The sequence below is a fragment of the Mycetomoellerius zeteki genome, unplaced genomic scaffold (assembly GCF_001594055.1).
Source record: "Mycetomoellerius zeteki isolate Tzet28-1 unplaced genomic scaffold, Tzet1.0 scaffold73, whole genome shotgun sequence".
Taxonomy (NCBI): domain Eukaryota; kingdom Metazoa; phylum Arthropoda; class Insecta; order Hymenoptera; family Formicidae; genus Mycetomoellerius; species Mycetomoellerius zeteki.
In genome coordinates, this window is record NW_017257753.1 from 2,751,995 (window position 1) to 2,775,030 (window position 23,036).

The 23,036-nt window shown below is 37.8% G+C and overlaps 1 protein-coding gene across 2 annotated transcripts in view; it reads right to left on the minus strand.

The window, feature by feature from the left end:
* The window catches only part of LOC108729383 (Myocardin-related transcription factor), a 210,796-nt gene that overhangs the window by 66,124 nt on the left and 121,636 nt on the right, over positions 1 to 23,036 (minus strand). For both annotated transcript variants that reach the window (XM_018458457.1, XM_018458456.1), the window contains exons 2-4: positions 14,038 to 14,138; positions 13,724 to 13,947; positions 10,720 to 10,913 (exon numbers count right to left, since the gene is read on the minus strand). In XM_018458457.1, coding sequence (XP_018313959.1) covers positions 10,720 to 10,913; positions 13,724 to 13,947; positions 14,038 to 14,138 — 519 coding nt within the window. The remainder of the gene's footprint in view (positions 1 to 10,719; positions 10,914 to 13,723; positions 13,948 to 14,037; positions 14,139 to 23,036) is intronic.

The following is a 23,036-nucleotide window of genomic DNA, read 5'->3' on the forward strand; positions in this document are numbered from 1 at the left end:
CCGAGAAAAGTCTTCGCAGGTGCCGCCGCCCGCATGCGTACGCAGATACATGCATGAGCGAGAGCATGAGTGCACGTGTGTGTATGTGTGTGTATATACGCACGCGGGTGAGCGGCAAATTGGCCGTACTTTATGTCACGATGCGTAATTTACGCGTCGTTCGCCGCCTTTTCGCCGGGAGGTAATGAAATGGTAATAACTACGTTGTGCGATTCGGGGACGAGCCGTCGCCATTGCCGCACTGCCGCCGTCATTACGCCGCTAATGTGGGAAATTGTGTGCGCGGCCGTGGCCGGCAGAAAGAAATCGCCGCCATGGCCGCATCGGCGTGACGGGTTTAAGCGCTTAAAAGTGACATGAATTCTAAGTAGCCGAGCGAAAGCGGCTCGCTCTAATTTCCGTGCGATGATACCTCAAGGAAGACTTCGTTCAAAGATGCTGTGTGTCAGAAAGACATATTGAATAAAGTATGAATTGAATGAAGCGAAATGGATAAAAGGTGATTTAATGTCGGACATAGTACAATTCCGAATAAAATAGAATATGGATCCAATTTTCGAGGTTCAAGTTTGATTTTTTTTCTTTTTAATAGTACACTTTTAGTACTCACTCCCCACAATGAGATTAGGATTATTAAATTTGAAATTTTTCTTATTTTGTTCAAAATTGTACGTTCAAAATTGCACTTATTTTTAAAATAAGAATGAAAAGCTATATTTTAATATTCCAGGTTTTCGAAAAATGTGGAAAAATTCAGGATTACTCTTTTCAACATCTCTATTACAAAATAATTTTTTAACAAAATATTTTAGGAGAGGAAACTGACTTCTGCTTTTTTTTATTTCAGAGTGAGAATGAAATTTTGCTTATGAAAAAAAATCCAGATTGAAAGATGCAGACGAAGGTTAAATGCGTTATATTTTGAGTACCGTATTTCCTTTCGATACCATAAGGACATGCTGTAATGATAATTCTGTAAATTGTAATGCAAAAGACAATCTCTTCTGGCCATCAGATTTCTTCTCAGGTGTACGGGGCATGGCGATTATCTTCCGCGGATGGAAAGGAGAGAACGAGACGGCGAACGGAAGAGGAGGAAAGCCACTGTGCGATGACGCGTCGGGATCGGGCCAGGTGGCCGACCGATTTGCCGCGACCACAATAGCGCGTGGGCCGCGGAATTGTCCTGCGGGGACACGCGGGGCCATCTCGCTTATACCCATCGTCGCGGTGATGAAACGTCGTGAGGTCTCGTCGTGAAGTCGTTCTACCGCTGGATCTTCCTGGTCAAACACCGCCATCCTATTTTTCAAGCCGAGAGAAAAACAAGCTAAACACGAGTTCATTCTGCAAACTCAATAAAATTCCTGTAATTACTTAGCAATAAATTGAAATCAATTTTTTATATTGTGTTTATTTTTTTGTCCGAAAATTATCTGCAGTTTGAATTTATGAAAATATAATGATTTATTATACAATTTGTTTTTAATTATAAAACCCAGGGAATCTCGATATGAAATAAATATTATCAAATTGTAATTTTGTTAAAGCTAATTACGATGTAATTTTATTAACTCTTCGGAGCTGACGATGAGTAGATACTGGATCTATTCAATTACATGCAATTCTATGCAATTACATTACTTTTATGTTATAATGAATGAATCTGCAAATTTGAATTATTTTTATTAAAATAAATTTATTTTATATACTATTAAATTTATAATGTCAAATTTTGTACTAGTTTGAGTTATTTTTAATCACTTCTATAGGTTACCACTGCTCCTACTCAAAATATCGTTAATTTAACTAAGATAATAAAGTTAAGCAATTTAACTTAAGAAATGTATTAAATTCAACTTAAACTTAGTTTATTCTTTACTAAGAATATTCATATTGATATTGGATATTGTTTATTTTAAAAAAAAAACTAACACCACAGAAATGATTTACATTTTGTCACTCATGGAAGTTAAAAATAACCAAAATTAAACTCAAGGGATTCGATTACCATTAATTGTTCGTTTGATATCTAACAGTGTAAGTTACGTCATTTGATTCTTTGAAATTAATTAGTGCCGTTTAGTCAACATAAATTGAATGGATTTCACAGATCTAGCGTCAGTAATTGTATTACAGATTTTGACATTAGCTCCGAAGACGTCAAATTAACGTTAATTGCGACAAAATTATAGATATCTCCTATTACATACACGACGGTATCGTATTCACCGTGTAGAGATAATTGGTAAGATGAGACGTGGATGAACCGCGACGAGTACGTCGTATTAATCGGCGTGTCGGCAGACAATCGAATTAGGCGTCTCCGGGCACGATTGTTCGCGGAAGGAAGAGAAGATGTCCCGTTTAATTCGCCATGCGTGGACATCGCGCGAACGAAAATCAATTCCGAGCGGTGGCGGGCGATTAACGTTAACACTCGGTCATCGGAGTTCTTTGGCTCAAGAGATCCCTCTCTTTCGTCCTCCTCCTCCTCCTCGTCCTTTTCCTCCTTGCCATCATGCTCCTGCTCGCGGCCGTTCGATCGTGGCCAGCCTTGAATATTAACGATCGCCACTTCCTTCCTCTTGTCGATGTTTTCCGTCGCCGTTGGCCGCTGAATTTTAATTCGTCGTCCCGTTTCGATGCACGCATTCTTTATCGCCGTCGCGTCTCGATTCGCGAATGCGATTCGAGGTTCCACTTGGCACTCACAACACTCGCGAGCATATTTATTCTTGTTTAACATTTGATGAACAATAAGGATGAAATAATTCCATGAGCTTCAAGTGCAATGGAAGGCACTTTCGATCACAATTTATAAGATAGCTGCGCGACAGTATTTTGGATTAACGAGAAACCGGCAACACAAGATAGATTCAATTTAATTTCGTATCTCATTCGCAATTAGCAAATAAAAAAATGCTGCTCTCTGTAATTCATTTAATCGAAGAACATTATCGTAAATTTGACGTGCAAGTGAACGAACAAAAAGCTGCCTTAGTCAGCCTCAGAAATGATTAATCGATCAATCGATTTGACGTCAATTGTTTCTGACGCCAATCATTTCTAGCTGGAGATGTTGTGACTGTTGAGATGCATAAAAAAGAATAATATCTGTAATTATATGCTAAAGTATTATAAGGATCAAGGTATTGAGCCATATACTTTCCATACTTATTGTGTTTAGTTAATAAGTAGGTTATTTGTGTTTATAAAAGTTTAGGTATTAAATATTTTGTCATTGAAAATATGAAATATATGAAAATCTTGTGTTATATTAATTAAAAGTGACCTATTTTCTCGAACGTAAAATTTACATAAAATTTATCAATAGCAATACTGTATTACTCAATATCGAGAGCGTTTCAAGATTAATTTATGATTAATATCTGCCGAGAACTGGTGGACAAACCTTGAACCCGGACCTCGTTTTTTAAATTTCTACGTCCCTTGAAATCTGCATATATAAATAAAATATTATTCCCTGCTTGTGTAATGTACGACGGTCATTTGGCAGATTGCAAAATTTCGCCTGCCCTCGTTGCGCACATGACGCGTTGTCGATATTACAATTTTTATAGCCGTGCGTGAAAAGTTGTAAAATCACAGCACACAGCCGCGCAGGGAAATAATCGTCTCGACCGTTTGAAGGCACGTGGCTGAGGTAGCGTGTTACGTGCGTGGGCCGTGCGCGCAACCACCGAGCGTGTGCCTCTTTTTATCTCCCGCGTGCACGCGCGTGCATACACGCTCGCGCTGATTTTTGCGTCCGGGCCGTGCGGCGTGGCACACTCGGCGATTTCAATGCATACTTTCTGGCCACGAACGGCTCCGATTCGACATATTCCGATCCGGTTCGCCCACGAATACCCGGAGTATCACGGTGCGTGTATGAATATGCAACGATAAAGCGCGATTTATTTATAAGTATGACGCCGGAGATCGATCCTTCCACGCGATCGCGGAGGAAAAATCGTATGGTCAAAATATAAGATCGCTCTGCATTACGAAAAGTTTATATCTGATCAAGATCTCTCTAAATTCTTTGAAGCTCTATCTCACTCCAAAAGAGTGAAAATGCTGGCATTCTTCTTCAAGAGTGAGATATTTAATTATTTTGAAGTAAAATTTACTCTAAGAATTATCATCTAATTAGCTTAATTATTATTATTCTTTTCAGTATAAAAAAAGAGTATGAGAATGTAGGTCAAAATTTGTGAACGGAATAATTCATAAGGGTTGCAGTTACAAAGTAGTTAAATTTGGTGGTAAACTGTTTTAAAATGTTTTCAGTATAAAAAGGAGTACGAGAAAAAATTAAATTATTAAAATTCTCAAAGAGAGAGAAGGATAATTTATCATTAAAATTCTCAAAAGACTCATCTTACAGTCATATGCGGTGAAAATTCGTGGACCAAGTAATTCACGGGGAGGGTTGCGAGCATGAAGTGGGTTAACTTCGGCAACGAGCGTGTTTTCAGGGTCGCCTCGCATCTCGGCGAGACCGTAAAAGCCCGTTGCCAGGCCCGCTTTTACGGTCCGACAAAAGTTAAGAATTACGATCCTGTATTTAATTAATTTCACCGTCGTTGTCGCCACTGCTGTTGTCGCGGATTCACGAAAATCGGGCAATTGTGTCGCATACAGGGGCCACTCATGCGGTGCAATGAAAAACGCAGTTTTCGCAGTCGTGTAATTGGCCGCGCCGGTGGACTTTTCAAAATGGTCACCAACGAGTGCGGTCATATAATTAAATCCGGTAAAGGCACGCCGTGTACCTGCAAACCGGGTTGACTCGTGATAATGCGCGCGGCTTTTGAACGTTTAGATGAAAAAGCGCGTATATGGCGGGTACGTGCTGATCGAATCGGTTTTTCTAGATTTTAACCTACTTCCAAGAATCGAAGATACTACCCCGTAAATCCGTCTTGTTAAAGTTAACTTGCTTATACAAAGAGACACCGTCAGTAATGAGCGATCAATAAAAAGTGGATGCTCGGAGTATCACAGCCCATAATTCGAGAACGCTGTTCAATTTGTTATTTGGTGTAATTGTCTAATTCATCTAAGGTTAACGCAAAAAAAGAATGAGAAAAATAAAAGAAATTGTAAAAACATGCGTGATTAACAATACGGAACTATCTTGGTAGGAACGCGTTGCCATAAATCGTCGAGAGGGTCTTATCTTAATAATGCATTTTTCTTCGGTACGCTAACTAGTACTCGTCGACTGTGTATCGCCGCCTTGATAAATGCAATGGTTACGAAGGTCGTCGCGAGATATCCGTACGAAAGGTAAGAAATGAGGCGAAACATCGATGAAACTCTCCTAAGACGCTCGCTTGAGGTATATTTGTCGTCCGTATCGCGCTGATGCTCGTACAGATACCTAATATACCTAAGATAAGCATAACGATCGGCGCGGGCCTTTGCCATCGCCAGTTTACGGGGAAGAGGAAGCTGGATCTTCCTTTTAATTACATGAAATTCCAGAGGAATCTCGTATCGCATTATCGTTGGCGACAATTAGTGCTCGGCACAAAATTTGTTTCAGCGCGATTCGTTTCACGACAAAGATACCTCGCACCTTCGCTTTCGTCGCCATTCACTGGTGGATTCAGAGCTTCAATTTTTTTAAACTTGGAGCAACGACTCTGAAATCTTGGAGTTCTTAAATACGAGATAATTTATGTTGCTGTTTAATATGCAGAGTAAGATTTTATTATTCATAAAACATTTTTTACTTTGAAGGAGTTTGGAAACACATAATTAAAAATTTTTAAAGAACGATATTTAGTTATTGAAATTAGGGAAGGCTTCAACTTAATCGATTGATCGTTATCAAATATATCTGAAATCTTGGAATCTTAAATGCGAGATAATTTATGTTACCGTGTTTTTAAGAAGAAAAAAAAATAAGACTTCATGAAGAATTTCTTACTTTGGAGAAAACCATATGACTAAAAATTATTAAAGAGGTAATTATAAAATTAGAGAGAAATCCACTTTAGAGAATTCACAACAGCAAGGACTTTAATCGATTGTTTGTTTGCAAATCTCATTGTTGTCAAAAAAAAGAAGAAAAAACATTCATTTTTGTAATGACCGAATGAATATGTCGCGTTTTATTAATGATGTTGTTTCATTAAGCGCGCGGTCGCAGAGCTACTCGAGGTTATCGGTTTTACAGGATGGAAAGGAGGCCTCTGAGTGCACGGTGCGTAATTCTGACATAATTTCCCATTACGAAACGAGCGCGCAAATTCGCGCGCCGGTATAACGAGTGTATGCATCGTCGTCGTTTAGGGCGAGATACGCCGACGATAATTAGCTCGGCATAATCGGCAACCGGCGTACTTTCGCGTTTCAAGTACACGTCGCGATACACCCGCGAAGAAGCACTCTAAGAGATTCATTACGTCGCTTTGTAACGCTACGAAATGTAGATACGATCGGGAAAGCAGACACATCCTTATTTTATTGACGTATAGTTATTGAAATTCTGTCTGATATGCGATATAATGTTTTTGCAACAAATTTCGTAAACTATAAAAACCGTGTAAACGAGAAATTGAAAACATTTCAATAAAAATCAATGAGAAAGCGCCAATTAATAATGGATACAAATTAAGTAAGAAATTGTTTTTTTAATGATATTTTAACTCTTTTTTAATTTATCGTGAATCATTATTATCGTGAATTATTATTATTACTTATAATACTTATAATATTTATAATAATAGATCTATTCTTTTTAAGCATGTTAATTTTTTTTCATTTTCCTTTCATTATATAATCTATATTCACTTTACTTCAGAATATTACCAATGTGATCAGATATTATTATAATTAGTTCGTAAAAGTCAGTAGAAAAGGATATTCTTAGTCAGACATAAGATTCAAAGAATTCTAAATTATTCAAGATGTCCGTAAGTTTTGAATTATATTCAATTTAATATTAAAAGCCACAAAGAAAAAACATATTTTATTTAAATAACATATAATAAAACGTATATAAAATATATTACTTACAAAAATATATATAAAGATAATAAAAATATATAAGAAAATAAAAAGAAATGAAAAAAGAAGGATCGCGACGGATATTCGGTAAGGCATCAAACCCGCACCCTTCTGCTACGAGAATTTACGATTGTCCACGCGAAAGCGTAGGTAATCGACGATGATATCACCGTTATAAATAGGCACGCCTCCTGTTTCTTGTGTGTATATATGTACACGGCCCTCACACGCGAATCTGCACCTACCTGTCTACACGAATGCCCGGCACTGTCTCTTTCCTGTAGACAGTCGCGCACACACACGCATCAGAGTGTACGCACACGTACAGGTGATCAAGCAACAGATCGAAATTCGTTCGCTAAATTTTTTGGGGATTTAATATCGGTACACACACATAAATTCTGGAGAAATTCACTTTTAAATTATTAAAATTAAAATTCGTAACTTTTTTTTTTCTTTAGAAAAAGCGGTCTTAAAAGCGCTTATTCAAACTTTTGTAGAACTCAACTTTTTATAGAATCGTGTTCCTTATGTTAGATTACTTCGATTTGTCCCTCTTAATAAATTAAAAAAAATTTTTATTTAAAAAGGTTTCAAAAGATCATTATTGATTTGCACGGTCGTCGACGGTGACATTGTGTTTCTTCGTAAAAGTGGTACGCATTGTTCAGTGCGCTCTCGTTGCACGATGAGCGTCCTTCGTACGAATTGTGAAGGGGAGAACGCCTCGAGAGCGCCTGATGGCAAGTAATTACAGAAAAAGGCGATCGATAAACGCGACAAAATGACGCGTTCTAAAGACTGCGCACGCGATGGCCTGTGGCTTTAACGAGGAGTCGACCACGACGAATCGGAATATATACGTATACGCCGCGGAATTTGTGGACGGAAAAAAGTGGCCACGCGTTCGATTCATCGCGGAAGAAACCCACCGCGCGAAGTTTTCAATGCGGCATCGAGAGATATTTACACGCCTGTCTTCGGGCGATCTTTTTGAAATCATTTTTCGTTTATTCAATGTAAATGTATATTAAGAACACATCTTACAGACTTTATGATCTCGAATTTATTTTGTATGGAGATTAATTGTATTTAAAAATTGAAGAGTAAATATTTTTAAACCGAGTTTTCAGTTCCCTAAGGTCCGATTGCATCAATGTTACTTTGATTTTAAGCAAGGCTCAAAACTCTCTCTGTCTCTGTTTTTTTTCCGGCTTTAAAACGAGACAGAGAGAGTTTTAAGTCTCGCTTAAAGTCAAAATAACATTGGTGCAACCGGGCCTAAGAGATATATGGGACAATTATTATTCCTTCATTTGCAATTAGAGTCTTTTTTGGCATAAATGAATTATACTCTCAAATTTCATCTTCATTTTTGCTCAAATTTCAATTTTTTTTATTAAATAAGATTTTTTAATTTGAATAAAACAACTATTTGGTATGTAATGGAAATGTTGCAAAGTAACAGTGAACTTTTGTCAAACTTAGAACAGTAAAAGAATTTGGAGAAAAAAGATCCAGATTGCAGACGAAAGCTCATTCATAACTTATAACAATAAAAGAAAAATTATTCTTATATAAAATTAAAACGTATCTATCTAGATACTGTTAATTATTCGTGTGTTTGTCGCTTATAGAAAAACATTGAATATAACGACAAAGTCGTTGGGACTGATACCTCTATCCTGCCCGTGGGAAGTTGCGTTCCGAATACAAAACGGGGATCTAAGCTTGAGAACGATTGGCGAATTGCCGTCGCCGGTAGTAGTAGTAGTAACGGAAGTGGCGAATGGATTCCATGGTGGGTTGGAGAGCTGCATTTTGCACGACGATAAAAGCTCCAAGCGTTTCTTTATTGGATAAAAAATCGCCGGATTCCAAATCGATAATCGAGGGCCGCTCGCTATGCGCCGAATAACGAGCGGATGATTACAGTCGCCGTGGGATATAATGGCAAGTTGCCCGCGAATGTTAAAAAGAGCCATCTCCGCGCCTTCTTCGATTATTATAGGCGCCTTCCCGAAGAGGTGCTCGGTAACGCTCGTATAACATTGCGGGGTATGTAACTGCGACGATGAGCATGCAACACGCTCGCGCATGAACAGCTCAGACTGCATCGCATAATAATAGCGAATACCCCGTTCGCGATTATTCGATCGGAAGCGATCGTCGCGACAGGGACCGTTAGGTCTTTTCATCATTTATTCCGGACGTCGAAAAGCAACGCTTCCGTTTCCATGACGGGGGGGGGGGGGGGAGTGAGAAACGGTGACAGAGCGAATTGCAAGAAGGAAAAGCGAATGTCGGCAAACGGAACTTAATGTACTTAAGGTATCCGGATGATTCTTATCGCTTTCATTTATTTTTATTGACATGTCATCTGATGACATTTACGACCAAATTAGAATTTTGCTAAAAATTGAAATCAAATTGTAACAGTTTAACTTTTCGTCGTGAATTTTTAAAATTGGGACAAAGTAATTTAATTTTTTGTTTAATTATATTACATTTGATTTAAATTTATAGAGGAGAAGGTATTATGGCACCCCAGTTACATTTTACACAATAACTTTGTTAATAATCAATATTTAAGTTTAAAACTTGACAATTACATTTGTTAAAATGTTGTTGAATCGATTCTGGACTCAAAGTTACGAAATATTTATTACTTAGGATACTATTAATACAAATGTGGCGACATTGCATAATGACTCTAAGAAAAAAATGGATGGCAATGTGGCTTTCCATAAAAATAGCCTTAAAATATTAGTTTTGTTTAGAAAACAGTATTTGGTTACAAAATTAACAAAAAAGTAAAACATTTTAAAATGTATGAATGTATATACTTTCACATAACTTCTGCATATAAGCTGCTCAGTATTAAAAATCTCAGTACTGTGAAAATAGTACACCTAATATAAAGTATAGATTAACAGTAGAGAGCTACAATTAAACATATCAAATAATTATTTTGATATGAAAACCTCAAAGAAAAGGTCGTGAGTAATCCATATCCATAGAGGGCCACATTAGCAAAATGCCATGCTATTGTTTAAATTTGTATAACTCAAAATACATACAGTCAAATAAAGTGTTAAATAGCAAATAATACACTCAAAAATACATATATTCATATGATAATACGCTCAAGTTTAAGAAAAATGAGGGGAAGTAGGTGTAATTAAATGCTAAAATGTATCTCGGAAACGTTTCGAAATACTTGAAAATAAAAATGCGTTATAATAAGTGCCGGTTATTGAGTATTGGTAATATTAGCGTCATGGCGTAATGGTGAACTACTGAACTAGTAATTCCATAAGTAATCATTAGGATTCGCTATATAATAGCGGAGATATTAAGGGAGGCCACAATATATACACTGCCATAATACCACTTTCTCCTCTAGTAATTTATAGTAACGAAGAAATAGAAACAATTAAAAATATTGTGGTGAATATTTTTTCTTTATCAGTAATATAATTAAAAAAAAAATTAAGCATATATACATTCTTTAAAAAGTTAATAAAAAAACATTTTAATTTTTTTTTAAATGTGATTGAAGTTTGAACTAGCGTTTCTTTAAAAGACTCGACAAAAGATCTAGCCGACAGAGGCGATTACTTCTTCGCGAAATTCTTACGCTAGATAAATATTTTTGAACGAAGATGAAAGAAAAGATGTATGTGTACTCACATTCCTTATTGCGATCCATAGCGTGCTGGAGGGGTGAATCGTCGACCTCCGCCTTCGGCGGCGACTGATTGCCCTCGGCCATCTTCGATTCCGATCCTGGAACAGCACTCGCAGCCTTCCTTCCTGCCGCGTTCGCCGCTGCTTTATCCTGCTGCGGCGAAGGCTTCGTCCCTTTCTTACCGTTTCCAGCGTCCCTACAGGCCCGAAGAACGGACCGAAACGGAGCAAAACGTTGCCGTTTTGTGAATTAATCTTTCATACATCGGCTCGAAGAGAGGACCGATCGAGCCTGCCGGGTACCGATCGACGCTCCAGTGTCAATCGGATCCCGGGTCCTTCGCGGCATGTTTTTGCCGCGGATGACGGAATGACGGATCAATCGACACTCGATCGGACGACGTTTTCATCAGAAAGCGAAGTCGGAAACGGCCGGTCTTTCCTTCTCTCCGAGCGCGAATCTTCACTGAACAAGAAATGTCTGACGTCGAGTTGTATCTACGAGAGTTTATCTCTCGAGTGTGTATCCTCGCGAGTGTGTATCTACTCGATCTTAAATAAACTAAAAACGTCTAGAAATAATACGTCATTTCCACGACGAGAATTTCCACGAATTGGTCGGTCTTAAATAAAGCGAAAAGATATATAATAAACTATATTATTTTAAAATATATGGAAAGTAAATTTAACGTTATACGAGAGAAAATATTTAACGTGTAATATTATTTTACGAGAAAAATTGAATTTTTCTTTCATTATTCAATTCTTCAATATCAAATATTTTGAGTTTCTACGATATGTTTATCATAGAAATTCAAAATATTTAATAATGAAGAATTGAATATTGTATTCAATTAAAATTGAATTGTTAGGAAGAAATACATTTTAAAACAAAGTATTTCTTTCTAACTTTCGTTTTTAGATAATGCGAATATCATGTGCAATGGACGTAAATTTTGTAAAATAAACGCGCGTGAATGTGAATAATCCTACTATAATAGAGAGAATATCGAGTCGCGTTTCTTCTGCAGCGAAAGGGTAAGAATAAGCGTTTTAGTCATTGAAGGATAAACACATTTATCTTGATAGACCTGACGATAGTTCCGTGAGAGCTTGGTGGATCCAGATGGTCACGAGACGTCGTGTCGCGAGCGAAATGTCACGCAGAAGATCCGCTTATTCGGTTTATCTCACGAAAAGTTCAGAGAAAATTGCGCGAACGGCGCTTTGCGTGGAATCCATACGTAGAGAAGTTAGCGAGCCGATTAAAGATTTTAAAGCGTCGAGAGCCAACGGTCCGGTGAGTTTAAGTACGCCGAGGAGAAAGTTCCGAGAAAAGATTACTCGTCACAGCTGGAGATAGGAAGCCGGTCGTTAAGAGCGTTTATATTTCGCGTAACGATTACACGTGGTACTGATACTAAATTACGGGTTAATCGTCCGCTCGGCGCGGCCCTAGCATCTCGTGCGATCTCGCAACTTGCAGCAGCGAATTGAGGCGTTCGGAGGTCCGCGAGAACTAATCCTGCTGTCTCTCATTTAAGCGACTTACGATAGAAAAATCTTAAATCAAATTTCTTAATTATTATTTAAAATCAAGCATTGCAAGTATAATCAGATATTATCTAATTTAGAAGATTCCTGGTTACTTATCATTACTCTATTATTTCAAATTATGATGTCAGAATCGAGAAAACACACAATAAAAATTTTTGCAAATTATATTTGAATAGAGGTATTTTTCAATAAAACAGTATTTGCAATCGATAGAATAGATTTATAAAGTATACTTTGTTTTAGGGAGAAATTAAATCATATTTTTCGTTTTTTATTATGCATAATTCATCTCCCGATATACGGTATGTTTATTAATTAACGAAATAAGAAGAGAGTTCCCGAGTAGCACAATTCATTGGCGAAACATTGGTTAAACGTTGGCATACATTGGGGATATGTTGGGCCAATGTTGCACCGATAAATTGTGCTACTAGAGTTTTATGTATATTTAAGTTTATTCTATAAATTGCAATTAGTGTTATTTTATTAAAACATATTCTCCATATTAATTTATTCTGCGAGAATTATTATATAACTTCTCGCTTCTGACATCACAATTTGAAATAGTAGTATGATGATGATAGAATGAATAGAAGCCTTAATGAAAAGGTTAATTCAGGGCTTCATCATTTCGCGTAGTCCTTGTTTGATATTACAGTTATAAAATTATGTTTGACTGTTAAATTTAAGTGCAAATTAAAACATTTCAACTGTCAAACTGTATTTAAATATCTTCAACATTTACAAGTAAAATAATAATAATAAATCATTCTGAATCGGGTGGGTAGATATAAAACCGTGACTCACAAATAGATGACGAGGTTCTTGCGGAAAGTCATGCGTCACTCAGATATAGTCAAAGTATTAATATCATTAACATTAAAATATTATTATTAGATCCAGGTTCCTGCGTTTTAGAGTCTTTGTGAGAGTTGTAAGACTCTCAAGCAAGAGTGTCTCTCGGACCCGTACGGTAATCAGCTACTTAGCAAGTTATCTTCTTCCTGCTGCGTTTCTGCAAGATCGGCGCGATGCATGCAATGCCCTAATAGAAATAACGTCTCCCCCAAGATAATGACGCGGGTGATGGGCGACAAAGCGTCAGGGAGGAATCCATGGAGCTTGTTAAAATAATCGAGGCAGGTGTCGAGCGACGACGCGTCTATTTCTTGATCGCGATAATGCCCTGCCTTACGCCCAGCGTGCGATCAAGAACACGCGTACTTTATCCATTACTTCTATTTGTACGCGAGACGCGTGCATACCGGTTATACTCGCGTGGAAGCCGGTGGAAGGTGATAACGCGACTCGGATATTCTCCTCATTTTGCTATTTTACAAGGTTTTATTAATATTCAGTCGATATAACTCAAGCCTTCTCCACCTTGGTGAGTCTCAGCTTCTTGCTCTCCACGTCGTGTAATCTACATACAGCACGCAAATTATCTCACCTCTCGTCCTTGGCGTCGCGCCTAGGGTCCTTCCTGTCCCGGTCCTTATCCTTATGGCCGTCCGCTTTTTTCGCTTTCGACTTCGACTTGGCGTCGCTTTTGGCGACCTTGTGCTCACCGCCGGTGACGACGACCACGGCGGCGCTGTCGTTGCAGGATTGCGTGCCGGAAGCACTTGCGGATGTAGGGGACGACGTCGATGCTGATCGACTGTTAGTGTAATCCTGTACGAGCGTACCTCGTTATCCCGCATTCGTTCAATGAGCATATGTTGATTCTGGTATGGCGCGAGAGAAGAGTAAAATAGACCTTACCTTAAACCACTCCGGATAGATCGCGCTGATGGTATCCAGAAGGTCCTGGTCAAGTTGAATCCTCCAAAACGGGGAGCCGCTGTCCAACCTGTGGCCAGACTCTGAAAAAAACAAAAAAGGTGTAAAAAGTTAGTTTGTTTTGAATACTACACGGTTCAAATATTACCTAATTATTAAATAACAATAAATGATGTTAGTCCGATATGTGAATAACACAACTTACGCAATTAAGTAGGAAAATATCTTATTCGATTCGAGCTCGATCTTAGTGCTTAATATTATTTCGGTGAGAATTTTATATACATATTCAGTTCTGTAAATCGCGCGTTGGTTTAATTTTTGATCTTGAAACGCAATCTTAAACTGAAATTGGGATAATATCCTTACAAAAATCTGGCTAATTTAATATTGAAAGATAATAATTAATTATACTTATTTTATAAGTATTAAAAACAGTACAGTATTTTTAATACTTCAAATAAGTAATTAATTATTGTCTTTCAGTAATAAATTCTCTAATATTAGATTTTTGTAAGGAAAATATCACAGATTAAATTGATAACAACTTAATGACATCGATGCTTATAAGCAGTGTCTTAAAACAGTGTAAAGAATTTGCGAAAATAAATTAAAATAAATAATTTATTATAAATTAAATAATTGTACAAATAAATAATAGTATAATAAATATGAATATAAAGGAAAAAAGTTACATACGTAGTAAAGCGATGTGTCATCGTGGACAAGTCGCTTCTCGCGGGCAGGATTTAAAATGTGCAAAATGTTTCGAAGCCGCGGCGCGAAGGATCGCGGGTCGGGCCCTTAAGAGTCATTCCTGCCACATAAGGGCTAATAATGCCTCATGAGCACGATACGCCCAAAGGCGTATCAAAACCTCGCGGAATGCCTATCTCGTCGTTTCTTTCGCGCATTCCGAGGGATTCCCTGCCTAATTTAAACGTTCATCGGTACCGAGGGATCACCCGGCGAGATGCTGAGGAGGTAAAGGAGCTGTGTATCCTCGCGAGGACGCATGGAAAGAGACAAGAGAGAGAAAGAGAAGAAGTCCCTTCGTTACGGCGACATTCTACGGGCGAGACGCGTGTCCTGCCTTCGTAATCGAGGATCGAAGAGAGCGAGAGATGAAAAACAAGGAGCGCTGCTCCCAAAGGACTTTCGAATACTCCGATCGGCGACGGAAACGCGATTTTTGCGACGCCGTTAGGGTGAACGCGCTTTCTAAAACGTAACCACGCTGCCTGCGGCTTTACATAAACGCTGTGAATCGAGTACCTACGTAATCGTCGATTCCGTAATCCGATTTCCTGAGAAATTTATTAATAAATTACTTATATATCAAATTTCAGGAAATGCAAAAGTATTTAAATGTGTCAGCTGAGGAGAGTATATATGAAGCCAAAAAGATTTTACATTATTTGCTTGATTTTTCAATGTTTTTTTTAACGTAATCATTCGCGTAGGGTTTCTGACATTCTCACATTATATCTCAATTTTTATTGCTATCTTTGATTACAATTATAAATAAAGATTGATAATATTCTAAACATCCCTCAGATAAAGATAAATGCAAAAAATTTTTTAAATTGTGAAACAATTTATATTAAACCTAATATATATAAATAAATTAAAATTAAGTAAAAAGGCTTAAATGATTTAATGACTATCGAGTTACTTTTTAATATTAAATATTTAATAGATCTCAACGATCATAAGAAGATATTTTACAAGATGACGTATATTCGGCGCTTTTATGAATCTTATTTATCTAATTGGACATGGTCTAGATTGCGTTTTTGTTGAACAGCTTAAGATAGAATTTATTAATTATGTTAATATTAACCTTATACTGTATAATTTCTAATTTTTATATTACAATACTTATTTTTTGTCAACATTGATAATAACCTGATATTGGTCGAAACGTATGTTTTATATTAGTGTTTATTTTATTATGTAAGTCAAAATTTATATTAAATGATTTGTTTTAGGCTCATAGCCCTCCTCCTCTCTCTCTCTCTCTCTCTCTCTCTTTGTTATATTATATATAAATAACATTTGTAATTTAATGAATTTATAAGGGATGTCCTGGATATTTCATACAAATAATAAAGGATTAAATGCAGAGAATTCATCTGTAAATCGAATAATTTTGAAATCCGTGATATTTCAAATTGATATGTTTTAATTTCTTTCTGTAATGGCGAGTCTTCGAATCCACGCATTTGCCACGTAATCGAAATGCTGAGGCACAAGGCCGGAGCAGAAAGGGATAAGAAATCCGAATGTACCCTCCGGCAGAGGGAAGGAGGATTTCACCTTAACCCAATAAATGATTAGTGTGCCGTACGGTGCCGGGAGAGCGGCATAAATGCTCAATCAGTATGCGTGCGCACCGGACAATCTACTGTAAATCACATGCCGTGAATCATTCGCCGACATAAATCTAGTCTCGGTCTCTGATCAATACGCTCCTAACCGGTCCGACACATTAGTTAATCGCGGTACTAGTCGTCGTTTACGGGACACATGGGACACGCGAGGTCCACCTCTCGCGTGACTTCTTTCCTCACAAAAAGTATCGACAATGTCGATGACCTAATAGTGCCGATTCGAGAGAATCCACGATATATCATTGTCGAGACATATGTCTCTTCGATCATTGGTTAGATATTGATTTATCGGATATCGTTGCGATCCAGCTTGGGAATAATGATTATAAATCCGCTAATAATAATCAATTATTGAATTTAAACTTCAGCCATGTGGAGTTTTGCACTTTCGTCAACAATCTATTGGGGTCTTTGAGTTTCAGTGTAGATTTTTATAAATGTTTTGGATTGTATAAAAACCTGAAAAAAATTTTTGCATCTTATGAAAGCTGTAACAATGAATTTTTACTATTAGAAGTCGGATTGTATCTTAATTATTTTTTACAAATTTAAATTTATCTCCCACATTTTTAAAAATATGGGTGTGAATTTAACAACATGGATTTTTATTTTTTTATACTATTAATATTAATTATGTTATGGTGTTAATATTATGTTGGAATTAATTTACATCATATTAATATCAACACGATGAGAATTATATAGACATTATATGGTGTTAAATCTATACTCATACATTTTAAAGTGCAGAATTTACGATCAAATATTGACTTTAAAGCCCAACTTGGACACCGGAGAGTTAACTCATCACTGGGACATACAAGTCCTGATGATCCTGGGACCTTTCCTAATTTTTAAATAACAATGATTTGGAATAATTTTATATTTCACAATCTTATTAGTTTTAAACTTGAAAAATTATAAAAAAAAATAAAAATGACAAAAATTTTAATAGATCTCAACCTCAAAACAATAAAATGATAACGATGAAAGATGGTTGAGACAATTCTGAATTCGGAGTGCATCACGAGCTCGTAAAATTTTCGAAAATTCGCGAAAATCTTCGAAATATTTAGTCGTGTCTCTGACCTCGTCCTTTAAATAAAGCGAACATTAAAGACTCCCGGTGCGACGAGAGCAAACTCGGCGGTGGAAAAGCAACGATCGAACTCGAGGGGAACCCCTTCGGGAGAATCCGCCGTAAGACATATTCCGCGAAAGATCCCGAATGCGAGATGCATTCTTCGGAAGCGGCGCGGCCGCAGCGCAACGGCGGCCATCGAAATTCGGGCAAATAAATCTCGCGCTTCCCTTCTCCCTTTTTCCTCTCCTCTCCGGCTACAGGCGCACGTACGCAACGCACGCACGCACGTACGAGCGGAGCGCGTGCGTGTATACACGTGTACGCGGATGCACGTAGAGACGCATACGCGAGGGAGCACGTGCGTGTTTGCTTCGCCCTTGCGTCTACCTCGAAGCTTCTGAGTCACTCGCTCGCTCGTCACAGGCTACCCGCTGCACTGGTAGCAGCGAAAAACTGCACGCTGCACTTCGGGAATGTCGTCGGCATGTACAGGGTGTTCCCCTTCGCCGCGCCCGTCTTGTCGATTCGCTCAACAAGAACGGTGCGGCGAGCTCGCGGGTTCGCTCGGGTCGGGTCGTCTCTCTCCCGTTGCCTCTTATCCTTTTTTTTTCTCCGCCGATCGCTTCGTGGAATCACTGATCTTCCTCTTGGCGATGACCGTGCGGTCATCGCGACTCGCGGAGACTTTGCGCGAAATATCGAAGACGTTATCATCTGGCACACCCCTAATCTACGATATCTGTAGATATCTATAGATATCGTAGATTATTATATTATTAGTTAGTTACAATTCGCGAATCTAGCGAGGCTATTTTATTTCGATATATAAAATACCTAAAAATTAAAGGGCTTGCTGCAACAATAGGCTAACCCACAACGTAATCAAATATATGATAGATATTGATAAAAATGGAGTGATAGAATCCTCTATTTGTTTCAAAGGTTATGCTAATTCACTGTGTTATCGTTGTTATATTTATTATACAGTGATTTGTATTTTTTCTATCAGTCAGTAATATAACCATCGAATGCAAAGAAATATTATTCTTCTTATGATATTCCTTATTCACTATGCAACCCATAATATAACCTTGTCGGACGTGTGCCAAAACAAAAGACAGTTTTTATAGCATGTGCAAATAAATGTATTTTCCCCATCACTTTAACTTTAAAGCTTATTATATCTATTTTTACAAAGAAAATTAGGATCCACAAAAAGTCCTTCAATTAAAAATCTAATATGATTTTAGCATCGGAAGCTCAATACTAAATTGATTGTAAAATCTATTACGGACGTTTCGACGCACTTTGTAAATTTATTCTTGCACGAAGAGGTTTTCTTAATCTCCTTTTGCAGCGCGGGTAAGTTAGCATACGCAAACTATGATAAATGTATGTGGAATCATAGGGACGGAGGATTGAATTTTCTTCTGCCTTATTGTATTCAAGTTAAACGTACGAGAGCACGGCCAGGCAGAAGAAAGGGTTCGGGTGGAGGGCACGAAGAAAACGGAGAGAAGCCCTCGGCGATGGGGGAGGAGGAGGTTCTCTTACAATAGCCGTAAGCTTTGCCGCTCATTAGAAGCGAGGTCGTGGGTCACGTGGAACCGCCGCTTTGTATTCAGTATTCCTGTATATGTAAGTTACAATATAGTACAAACAATATCCACGCACAGAGATCCCTTTTCCCTGGATCGCTTCACCACGGATTACAGATATGATCTCTCATCTCAGAAATCAATAACGTTTATCCTCCGCCGATTTTCCAGCGGTCTCTATCAAAATCGTAGACAGGTATCTAAAAATTAGGTAGATACAAATCTGAAAATAATTTTGTTGGAAATCCATTCAAATCGTTATGTACGAAAGTTAAGTATAATGAGCAATGCTGCAAAAAAATTGAGCATTCTACATAATTATTTTGATAATCCAACAAAATTATTTTTTTATGTGTATCTACAATTTAAAAAATATTGGTATGGATTTAACACCGTAGGTTTTAAACACCATTAATGGTGTGGACACAAACATCAGGAATTTTAATATTAGCATCAATATAATGAGAATTATACATAGAAACCGCATGGTGTTAAATCCAATATTTTTTTAGAGTGCAGTAGCTTAATTTTTAGATACTTCAGTTAAACCGTTTTTTTCTTTGTACGCATCGTGTTTTTAGTCTATTCTTGATAAAATATAGAAAATATCCTTTAAATCGTTTTTACAGCAAATAAATTAACGCGCGTAAAGATATAAATATAATAATCGCGATGCTGAAACTAATAGTCGTAGAAGGAAAAAGACCTAAGAAATGAATCTTAAAGAACGTCGAACGTTCGACTCGGTGGAACTCAAGTACAATCAGCCCTGAGGTATACCGTCGTCGCGTGAGTAAGGAACCGGTCTTCTCTCACGGTTGGTCGCGCAAATATTACTGTAAAGACAATAATGATGCGTGAAACACAAATTAATCGCGGAATGTGTCCCCCGGACATACCACGCGACGCGCGCGCGGTTTCAGTTATTTAACATCCTGCCGCAAGTCGTAAAGTTTTAATTGGAGTCGAGGGGCGCGATGCGGCCACGAGAAAGAAAGAAGTCCCGGGGGGTGGTACTAACGTCCGGGATCCCGAAGAATCACTCTAACGAGTACTCCGTGCGCGTACTCAAGCGACTAATCAACGACGTTTGCGAAGGCGGTGTTCCTCCCGACGGGATTCTTCCTCTCGAGGAAGACCCGTCGAGAGAGTTGAGCGCCGCGCCGCGTTGCGCCGCGTGTCTACTACTACGGAGTGTCTCTTTGTTCTCGGGGCGTTCCACGGCTCGCATTGAATCCGTACGATTATAAATTGCCCTGAGAAAGCGCGGTTGGCCAGTATGCACTCTCGGAGGCACGCGAGAGACAACGAATGCATGCATGCATGGGTCCGCGACGCTCACACGCGTCCGCTCGCTCGCTCGCTCGCTCGCGTGAAACGCTACGAGGCGCGGGGAGACTTATTTACCGGAGGTACAGGGCCCACTTAACCCGTAACCCCCAGCTTCGTATATCTTGTCGACAATGCGTACCGATGAATTCAATACTTCCCGGCCCTCCTCTCTTCCTTCTTCGCCGGCTCTCCGCCTAACTTCCTCAATAAAATTCGTCCTGAGAAATATGGCGCAGCACATCAATGGTAGCTTTTAACGCGCCCTTTCGCGTTGTGTTCTCTCCCGACTCTTCGTAAGATACATCATAAAGCCTTTTCTATGAAATGTATTGATATGTTAGCGCGGAAAATGATGCATTTATGTTACAAACTATACCACGTTAGATAATCGAATTATTATAATTATGTATTTCAAATTGAAATAAAATAAAATAATAATAGATATTTATGGAGCTCCAAGAATAAATCTAATACAAATAAAATACTTATATATCTCCGCGGATGTTGATGCAATTATATATTCCTAATATTGTATAAGATATAATTCGCAAACAATTGGGATGTATTCACCAAATAGAAGTTAAAGTACAGGTAGTTTGTACTTGACTTCCGCAACTGCAGAGATCTCAAATCCAGAGTCGAAATGTTTTAACTTCGTTTGGTGAGTACATTCCAATTGTTTGCAAATTACATCCATCGGAATATATAATTTACGCATCAACATTCGCAGAGAATAGCATAAGCATTTTACTTGTATCAAAATATATTCTAAATCTTAGTAAATTTAATACTTTAATCAAAATTATTAAATTAAAACAAATTTGATTTACTTATATATTATATAAAGTCACCTCTTCAATTTTATAAAATAATCTTAAAAAAGTAAATTCTTATTTTGAGTATGTAATAAGTTTTTCTAAGTATATTTAAAGATTATTATCAAGAAAATATTTCTTGTTAAAAATAATCGTTACTCGGAAGAAAGAAGTAAATTAAGTACAATCACTTTCCTTAGCAATAGAATATTTTTTATACGAGATTTTCCAAATTCATTTGATGATCCGTGAAAAGTCGATGTCACTGACATACAAACTCGGCGTCTCCTTCCGCTCGGAGACTTATTTCTTCATCATCTCGCTATCTCAGTGATCGTGCGTAGGCGGGACGCGAGCGGAGATCGTCTTGATCGAGCGCATGTTCGATCGGCCGGATCGAATGTGCTACCGATCCCCGCCGTGCGGAACGGATCAACGATACCATTGAATCGCCGCGCGATTTCTCCTTGGCGATGGTAGCACGATGATGAATCGTGGGTGGACGCGAACGACCACGAGGTGATCGCACAGAAGAATGATCGTCAAATCGAAAAGTTTTGTAGCGCACGCCGTTAGGATTTCGTATGACCGGCCGCATCGATGTCTCTCCGTTGTCGTCGTCGTGGTGAAAGTCTCGCTCTCGGTCGCACAGGATGATTGATATCGCTGGCGCAGCTTGCTCCGACTCCGAACAACACACAAACCTCCCTTCACTTTGTCACCGACACAAATTTCGTCCGGTCGGGGTTTGTCGAGCGAATTTACCGAGATTGATCCATATATCGTTTTCCAGTTATTGTGAATAAGTAATTTGAGGGTATTAATACTGAATTAATAATGAATGGACTATGATATTAATAATGTCGTTATGAAAAAATGAATATTCTTAATTTGTCGAGGTTGACCCATGTAATTGGGACGTTACATTTTGCAATGATTGCGGATATAAGTAATTTGAAAGCATTAATTCTAAATAGACTGTGATAATGATGCCTCTTATGAAAATACTGATACTTAGTCAATTTAGGGTACGGTCAACGCGAGAAGCTACAAATGCGTTTCTTGATTGGTCAATTTGTAAAATTCTTTCTTCTGATTGGTCAATCAAACGCTTCAAAGCATTTATAGCGAGACTTTGACCACAGTCTCAGTTAGTACGAAAAAGAAAGATACACATTAAAAAAATGTTTGGTTAAATTAATTGGAATTCTAGTTGTAAATAGACGAATAAGAATTTTTTTGTTAAATCTACTATAATTCTAGTTGATAACCGGAATTCTGATTAACATATTTTGTATAATTAAAACTTTCTGGTTCGTCCATTTTCAATCAGACATTTTTCTCACTGCACAGTGTCTCATAATGATCGCGCGCGTAATAATGTTAGATCACATTTCTGAGATCAGATACACAGGTTGACATCGGTGAAGACTCCAGCTCTCCGGCACACGAAAAAAATTTTTTTAAGTACGCACATAGATTTTTTTCCGGATTTTAGAAAGATATCTCCGACAAGATAGTGGGATCTCTGACAGAAGACCTGTCGATCTCCAGTGGAATACTAGTCGAAAGGTAGTCGTGATTATACACTAATAAGAGAGATTATGTACTATTTGTTATATTCAGGGCTGGATAAGCATTTAAAATGCCAAATATAAAATACTTAAAAAATGTATTTAAAATGCAAAATGTCTTTCGAATCCACTTTATATGTAAAATGAGTAAATAGATATTTTATATAGTTTTCAAATAAAGACTT